The 9142-nt window shown below is 44.9% G+C and overlaps 2 protein-coding genes across 5 annotated transcripts in view; one reads left to right on the forward strand and one right to left on the reverse strand.

The window, feature by feature from the left end:
• The window catches only part of usp6nl (USP6 N-terminal like), a 90487-nt gene extending 84978 nt beyond the window's left edge, over positions 1–5509 (forward strand). For all 4 annotated transcript variants that reach the window (XM_085769347.1, XM_085769343.1, XM_085769344.1 and 1 more), the window contains one exon: positions 2201–5509. In XM_085769347.1, coding sequence (XP_085625473.1) covers positions 2201–3948 — 1748 coding nt within the window. In that variant the 3' untranslated portion in view covers positions 3949–5509. The remainder of the gene's footprint in view (positions 1–2200) is intronic.
• Positions 5510–7080: 1571 nt separating this feature from the next.
• Positions 7081–9142, reverse strand: part of echdc3 (enoyl CoA hydratase domain containing 3) — a 3574-nt gene continuing 1512 nt past the window's right edge. The window contains exons 4-6 of the mRNA XM_085769325.1: positions 8633–8833; positions 8263–8441; positions 7081–7500 (exon numbers count right to left, since the gene is read on the reverse strand). Coding sequence (XP_085625451.1) covers positions 7347–7500; positions 8263–8441; positions 8633–8833 — 534 coding nt within the window. The 3' untranslated portion in view covers positions 7081–7346. The remainder of the gene's footprint in view (positions 7501–8262; positions 8442–8632; positions 8834–9142) is intronic.

Below are 9142 nucleotides of genomic sequence, written 5' to 3' on the forward strand. Positions count from 1 at the left end.
CCTATAATCATAGCAGTAGGTTCGTTACCTTTAATTGTCGGTACAAGCTACTGTATTTTTAGAACGGCGGAGCAGAGCCGCGAGCTACGCTACGGAGGCTAATGGGATTTCTTGGTTTCCCTCATCAAACTCATCAAATACACAATCCAACAACTCCAAAACGCTCTGGTGGACAAGTTGTGACCTGCACATTCACCACGCTATGAGATAATAACAGAACGTTACCAGACAGAGTTGTTTTAGAGGTAAATTCATGCAAAACCGCTGATGCGCGTTACCGTCGGGGGTAGCTAGTTTTTCGGCAAGCAGTCTCTGCATATGCCTTGAAAACAACGTTATTATCTCATAGCGTGGTGAATGTGCAGGTCACAAGTTGTCCACCAGAGTGTTTTGGAGTTGTTGTATTTGATGAGGGAAACCAAGAAATCCCATGAGCCTCCATAGCGTAGCTTTGAGCAGCTCGCGGCTCCGCTCCGCCGTTCTAAAAATAGCTTGCACCGACAATTGAAGGCAACGAACCTACTGCTATGACTATAGGGATTATTGCAATGTGCCAATTTTCCAAAATGTTGAACTATCCCTTTAATGTTTTGTTTTTGTTTTATCTGCTATTAAACTCTTGAAAAATTATCCCAATAAAATACATTGTCAATATGAAATAATGTGCAATTAGCTAGCAAATTAATTATGAAAACTATGGACTCTCATGTGATTAATCACTATTAAATAGCCAGTTGACAGCCCCACTGTAATTAAAAGACAGTAAAGTCATTTGTTTGACTACAGAAAACATTATATCATGTTAACATGAGCAGACCCAGTGTAAATCTGCATTTTTTTTAGTTTTTTATTCACTCTTGTTTTCAAAAAGATGATATGAAAACTGACATTAGTTTTGTTTTCAGCCACAAAAACCTTCAGTTTATCTCATTGAAACCTTCATGGACTTGACGTGTTTGTTGGTTTTTCAAAATAAAAGCGGCATGATAGAAAAGCTTACAAAAAGTTCAGTCGTACAGAAGCTGTGAGCAGAAAGAAGACACAAACTGAAAAGTTTTTTTTTCTCACACTCACTGACGAGGAGACACTGACGAGGAAGAGGAGGTTAGCGACCCCCCTTCCACCCCACATCCCCCCACTCTGTTGCTTTAACCCAGTTAGAAAAGAGGGGGGAAACACACGAGGTGAAGGTCGGAGGAGAAAGTCGTCATGGAGTCGGTGCCAGTCCGTTGGTTTCCTGGATCACTCCCACAGCACTTCCTCTTCCTCCAGCTGCTGCCCGACTGGTCATCACATGTCCGCCCCCTCACCACCCACACCCCCTCCCACCTCGACACCATCACCACCGTGTCACCGTGCTCCTTGTTTCCTGTTGAAACATTTGTTGTTGTTTTATTTTGTTTTAAAAAGAAGTTCATTAATCCAGAACTGTTTCTGTGTGACCTCTGGAGTCTGGAGCGTCTTCGTCTTCTGCTGCTGCTGCTGCATCTTCTCAGTGCAGCTTAATGAAACAAAATGGAGTCAGACTCAGTTTCCGGCAGCGTTCACTCGACTGTCACTTGTTACTTGAATTAAAGAGGAACTAAGCAGGATTTCTCCCATGGCTATGCTACATTTTTACCTTAATTAAAAAGCTCTGGAGTAATTGTGATGGTTAACTACATGACTTTTGACTTGTTATGAGTGAGAACGGAGGCTCTCTGCCTTCACCTGGCGTCTCATGGCTGAAAACCAACCTTGCAACCCCGGTGTCCCAGCTCTCACCGCAACACAAACGCGCTCCGTAACCCGCAATCTTTTGTTTATGACGGTTAAGACTACACAAACACACGCGCCGCAACATCGTATATGTTATGTAACGTTATCCACCGCTCCATTTATTGATTTTCCGCCGGCTTCGTTGTAAACAAATGCACATGGAAAAGCGAGCGGACTTGCATAGTTCCCCTTTAATATCAAAAGGAGTGTTTCTGTTCCGTCCTCTGCTCTGTGACTCTGTGTCGTCATGAGTGTAATGCTCCTTTATTTTGACCTCTCTATGGCGGTGTGGTGTTGCATGACTCCATGTCCCTGTTGTGACTCCTCATCGATGTGAATCAGCGCCACAGTTTGTCCAAACCATCACCTCCTCCTCCTCTTCCTCCTTCTCCTCTTCCTCCTGCTCCTCTAATGCCGTCTCCTCTTGTTTCTCCTCCTGCAGCTAAAGACGACGAGTTTCCCAAGAAGCCGCTCGGGCAGCTTCCTCCTGAGCCGGGAGCGGCGGCCGTGGCCAACCACGTGGCCAACGGCGAGAGCCACGCCGAGCCGGCCGAACCCCCCCGAGACCGAGACCGAAACCCGAGCCCCGCCGCCGTGCCGCCGGACCGCCAGCGGGACAGTCGCCCCCCGAGCCGCGCTCGCAGGGACTCGCTGGACAAACCGATCCGCCACCACAAGGCGCGCTCCAGGGGGTCGGGGGAGATCCCCGGTGAGCTGCAGAAGTCCACGTCCACCACGCCCGAGCGGGGGGCCACGCCCACGTCGTCGGCGTCTGCGCTCTCCCCGACGCCGCATCACCTCCTCGCCACAACGGACGGCGGAAGGAGGAAGCCTCATCAGCAGCCGCCGCAGAGCCACGCCACGGCCAACCACAACTCCAACGCGGCGTCCAGCAGCAGCTCGCACAGCCGGGACATCGTCGGCCCCCGCTGGTTCAAACCCTCCGAGACAAAGCTGGAAGCCGTCAAAGCGGCGGCGGCTCGGGAGATGAGCAGGGGGGCGTCGCCGGCCCCCTCCAGCCCGGACGACCCCGCCGCCGCCGCCGCCGGCGCCGCTCTCCTCCACCGGCGACCGCACTCCAAGGGCTTCGTCCCCGGCTCGGACCGCGGCTCCAACGCCTCCCAGTACGACAACGTCCCCGGGCTGCCGGAGCTGCAGGACTTTGAGATCCTGGAGCTGGACAGACCGCCGTCCAGGATGAGGACGCCGCGCAGCGAGACGCCCTACAGCGCCGCCGGCAGCAGCAACAGCCCCGGCGGCCGCGTAACCCCCGCCAGCCTGACGGGAAGCGTCGTCTCCGTCGCGTCGGGGGGTCGGATAATCCCCAAACACCCGCTGCCTCCGTTCTCCCACAACAGTCCGACCGGATTCCACGCCCACCACGCCGCCGCCCACCACCACACGCCCACGCCGCCCAGACACCCGTCCCCCGGCCGCACCACCGAGGTGCCCATCCTCCATCCGGCCTACAGCGTCAACCTGGACCAGCGTGGCGGCGAGGACAGACTCTACACCTCACCGCCGCCGCCACTACCGCCGCCCTCTCGGTTCCAGCCTCCGTCCTCCAGCGTGGCGTTCGGCGGGGAGCAGCAGGTGTACGCCACCACCCAGCGGCATCATCATCATCATCATCACCTAAACAGCCTCTCGTCCCCGGAGAAGGCGCTCATGAACAACTCCTTCGCCACCTACCGCAGACAGCCGCCGCCGCCGCTACAGCAGCAGCAGCAGCAGCAGCAGCACAGCTACCTGCAGCACGGCTACTCCGACTACCGCTTCGATGGCGCCACCGTCCATCGGAGAGGCGGCGGCAGCGATCTGCACTTCCTGCCAGCAGCGGAGGGGCTCGCGTGGTCGCCAGAGGACGAGCGGCCGCCGCCACAATCCCCCGCAGGAGGGATGCCGCGCTCGCCGAGCTTCCAGAGAGCCCAAATGTCTCCGGTTCAGGAGTTCACATTTCCCAGCGTACCGGACAACGTCAGTGGCGGCGGTGGCGGTGGCGGTGGCGGGATGCTCCATTACAGGACACAGTTCCAGGAGCAGCAGCAGCAGCCGTCGCCACAGCAACAGCAGCAGCAACAGCAGCAACAGACAACGGTCATAAGGCAACAGCTCCCCCAGCTGTTCGGAGGACCACACTACAGGCACGCACAGGAGGCGTTCGCCCTGCAAGAGTCCATGCTGCTGTAACCGAACTTTACGGAAAAGACAAAAGACACAAAACTAAAAACAGACAGAGCGAGCGAGACACTGTAAACAAAACAACTAAATGAATAAATAAAAAGGAAAACGAGGAAGTAGAAGAACTGAGGTGTATGTAGTCACCGACACTGTGGTTTAAAGATGACGAGACGAGCAAGTTGAAACGTTTGTTTGTCTGTTGTTTCTCTGTTGTGTGAAGTACTGACCTTCTTGACTGTCACGCTGCATCGTACAGTACGTAACGTTGCAGGACGCACCAGCCTCTGACGTTTTTACTGATCACTTTAAAAAAAAAAAAAAATGAAATAAAAAAAAAGAGAGAGAAGAGAAGAGAAAAGACTGAAGATTTTATTTTATTTTTGGATGTAAATCATTAACGAGAGGTGACAGTATATATCTTTTTAGAGTCTGATATGTACAGTGGATTTTTTTTGTTTTTGTTAATATGCTGAGTTGTTATCAACACACACACTGCTCCCTCCCCTGAGAGAGCAAAAATACAAACTCTGATTTATTTTCCATCTTTATTTTTTTATATGTTACTTACAGATATTTACATTAGAGATCGATTTACTCTATATGCTCGTGAATGTTATTTTTCAAAGAGAATAAGTTAAAAAAAAGTTTAAAAAAAAAAAAAATTGTGTCCAATGAAATAATTTAGAGAGCAGTGATTGACAGGTCACAAAGTTTTTTTGTTTTGTTTTTTCCATTTCACTCAAATCCGGATTGTGTTTGTTTTTAGTTTTGCCTTTTCAGTGTCAGTCAAAAAGATGTTTCCCTCCATTGTGCAATGCATTATTATTATTATTATTGTCATTATTGTTACCTGTCACACGTGAAGTACAGTACAGTACAGTACAGTGGGTATTTACACATTTTTGAGGCCAGTGTAGTTTTTTTGGTTAAATTTCAACCCTGATTAGAAATTCAAAGAGTAGAGAGCTAATTTTTGAGGGCTAATAATATATATAAATATATATATATATATTTTGATTTGATGGCTTTAAGTCATCTGATTTGCGATGTAACTAGAGGTAACGTTTCTTTTTCTTTCTTTTTTTAAATCACTGTACTGTAGCCACCACATGTTGAGCACATGCACCAGGAGATGGATGTCAACTAGTCCCAGTAAAAAAAGAAAAAAGAAAAAAAAGAAAAGTTGCTTTAGTTCAGTTTGTCTAATTATTCTCAACACTGTCATATCATCGACTACTGTTCAGCTGCTGGCACTTCCACTGGCATACATACAGTCTTCTGACACACACACACACACACACACACACACACACACACACACACACACACACACACACACACACACACACACACACACACTCACTCACTCACTACATTTTAACCTTTAATCGGTCACATTCCCTTTGATTTTTCCTCCTCACTGTTTTTGGTTTCGATGCAGTTTATTCTCCAACAGTATTGATGTACTGTTCATTACATTCCCTAAGTTATCTTTGTTTTTTTGTTAAACAACTAATTACAGACCATTCTGATACTTTGCTTAATAAAATAAGGTGGGTTGAAAAATGAATCTTTTGACCTGTTCGATGTGTGTTTATTTCCACAGGTTTTTTTCCCCTTCTACCAACAATGAAACTCTGCCCCCCAGTGGTGCAGTGTAGTTTTGCAGTTTCTGCTGGTAATAAATAAATAAATAAATAAATAAAAGTAAGTAGTTTTAAGATCTAGAAAGATGATGATGCTGAAGTAAACACAGTTTATGATTTATGAACATTATGTTTTATACAAAAAAAAGCAACATTTTACTGCATTTTTCGACATCCAGACCACATTAGACCAGCAAAAGATTCTGCTCAGGCTTGTCAAACCTGCTAGAAAGCATAAAGATTATGTCAGTTTCTAATTTGGTAAAAAAAAAAAAGATGTTTCACAACCCACTCACCTCACTGCACCATCCGGGCTGTATCACACCGGCTTTAGAACAAAATCTACCATGCCATACAAGCCAGAGCTCGTCAGGTCAGGTCTGGGTTATCTCAGTGTTTGACAGGTTCTTTATGCTCTCTGTTTGTGATTTGTGAAATTTAAATGGTTAAATTGTGAAAATACAACAAAAGGAATGTCTCACTGCATGCTTAGCCGTCTGGGCTGTATCACACCAGCTTTAGATCAACATCTACAGTACCATGCCATACAAGCCAGAGCTCGTCGGGTCAGGTCTGAGGTTATTCCAGAGAGCATACTGTAAAGACCATGTCAAACACAGTTTCTGGTTTGCAAGACTTTTATTTGTGGAAGTGACAGAAGAAGTGACATTTCAATGCAGGTTTCTGCATCTAGACCAATGTTAGAACAGAGCTGGATCTAAATCAACTGTGCAAATTTGCTCTAGATTATTCCAGGAAGAACAAATATTATTATTTGTGAAAATACAAAAAAGGGACAATACTTTTTTCTGCATCTAGACTGTATATGAACAGGTCTAGATAACAATACTCTCAGACTTGTCACATCTGCTCTAGATTCAAACACTTTCAAACACTGTTTCTGATTTATGAAAGCTTTACCTGGGGGACAAAAGGACATTTCACCATGTTTTTCTGCATCTAGACGCCATTGAACCAGATCTAGATAAGGTCTCGATTTGGTCTAGAGAGCATGCTAATGGAAACATTGTAAGATTTAAATTGAGTTGCTATCATGTCACTGTCCTTGAGTAATGTCTTCAGAATACTATCAATACATACAGTAATTATTCTGACAACACTTTATGGTTATATTCTTACCATTAGTTTGATACAATCATTTCTGCAAGAGAAAAGAAGCAAATTGCATATACAGTATCAAGTGCAACAACAATTGTCAAATGATTCACAACCACACAAAGAGAAACAATACATCCCCACCATAGATACAAAATTAATTCAAAATTGACCTATAATCCAAAAGAAATTCTCTGCTTGGAGTTTCAGTGTTTCATGATGAACTTTTACTTGTAAAGTACAAGTGTGTGAGTGTGTACCTTTGACATTTCATAAAATAACCAGTTCCCTTATCTCCTAACACTGTTTTTTTTTATCCTGCGTGCTGACAACATGAAGAAATAAAGAGCTTAGACTTTCACCTCCAGGGTCATGGACACTGTGAACAGAGCAGCATCCTTCAGCTTTATGAGTCTGAGTTTCCTCTCGTCTCCACGCTGCAGCTTTTTAAAGGCACACGTTGGTTCAACTACTGGTCATAAATGAGGAAGGAACTTCACTCCTCATCATTGTTACACATCTACATTATAACACCTCTGCAGCCCGATCACCACTGGTGATAATTACTCCACACCAGTCGACTGTGAACCGCTCAAATCACTGCAGCGATCACCTGTAACCACGCTCTCTCTCTCCTTCTGTCCGTCAGTCGTGGGCTCGTTCTGTTCTGTTGCTCCACACTGGTTTACGTTTCTCGATGAAGGCTCGGATCCCCTCCTGTCCGTCTCTCAGCGCCAGGTTGTCGACCATCACCTTGGAGGCGGTGGCGTACGCTGCATCTCGGCCCTGAGCCATTTGTCTGTGGGGGAACCAAACTTTTTTTATTTAACATTTTATCTGTCCTCCTTAAAGTCTGCTTTTGATTTCATGTAAAACCGACAGTGGTGACATTATAAATTTACCTTAATAATCTCAGGTAGGGGTGTCACGATTACTTGTTTTCATAATAAACGCCACAATTAATAATCAATTGTGAAGAATCTTAAAATACCGTCACTTTCCAAAAAAATACGCAAGATACTGGGTTCCCTAATGTCAATTTACCTAACATAACATTGAATTAGTAGGAATTTAAATGTAAAAAACAATTAAAATAAACTTAAACATTTGGTATAGATGACAATTATAGACTTGAATATGTCAAACATTTCCCCTGGAGGATTAATAATTGGTCCTATATTAATAGATACTTAAAATATTTAGTGTAAATAATTAGTAATGTAACTATATTTTGACTATATTTGATTTTACACATTCATATTGTTGTGAAATTAATTAATCGCGATAATCGTAACACTGTGATTATTTCTTATTACCAAGAAAATCTGTAATCGTGACATCACTAATAGGTCAATCCCACCGAAGGCTTCTGATTTTTCAAGTTAAATCATTTGTTTGGAACAGAAAAATAACTAAATAAAGTAAAACTAATAATTAAAAAGATGTTTCATTGTTGGTAAAATGCTAAAACGGTTCCTGGACTTTAAAAAAACACACTACAACCACAGTGATGACGGTGAAAACGAGTGTGTGTGTGTGTGTGTGTGTTTTTCTCTCTGACCTCTGGAACGTGGCTTTGCCGAGCGCTACGACGGGTCGGCTGGCCTGACACACCCGCTGGGCGATGGCCATCGTCTCCTCCTCCAGCCGCTCCTCCGGCACCACCTTACTGACCAGACCGTGCAGCAAAGCATCATGGGCCGAGATGGGAGTTCCTGTGAAGAGCATCTCCATGGCAACCTGGTAAAAAGAGAGAGAAGAGCTAAAGCAACTGTTGGAGCTACTAATGTAAACCTGGCAATATTTGAAGATAACCTCCCCTATTTATAAATAATCAATAATCTACTGTCATTTTCTTGACAACTATCACATTTATTATTGATCAACTATTGTTTTTTTTATTTTTTATGTTCCTACTCTTCCTCTCTCACCTTCCTCGGCACGGCTCTGCCGATGGCCACCGCCGGCGTCGAGCAGAACAGACCCACGTTGACGCCCGGGGTGGCGAAGGTGGACTTCTCCGTAACCACGGCAATGTCGCAGCTGGCGACGAGCTGGCACCCGGCCGCCGTGGCAACACCGTTCACCATGGCAACCACCGGGACAGGTATGTCTTGTATCAGAGTCATTACCTGAATCACAGGAAAAGTAAATATGTCAATTACTCACAGCTTTTTTTTTTTTTTAAGAGGCTGATCACAGTGTGGGAAGACAAGAAAAGAAAGATGTTACTGTTACTGAAGACATAATATGTTACTTAAACAACAATATCAAAAATAAGTCAATGTATTATGTGGGTTTTTTAAAACTTTTTTATTTTGATGAGAAAATTCTTTATTCATAAACACAAATTCGTAGGTTCCCAACTTTCATTTCCTCTGTTTTCTGTAGAAATTAATTCAATTGTCAAAATTGTTTTCTCTTGATAAACAATAAAAAAA

This window comes from Trachurus japonicus, chromosome 23 (genome assembly GCF_045865225.1).
Source record: "Trachurus japonicus isolate A0001 chromosome 23, Traja_1.0".
In the NCBI taxonomy this organism is placed as follows: Eukaryota; Metazoa; Chordata; class Actinopteri; order Carangiformes; family Carangidae; genus Trachurus; species Trachurus japonicus.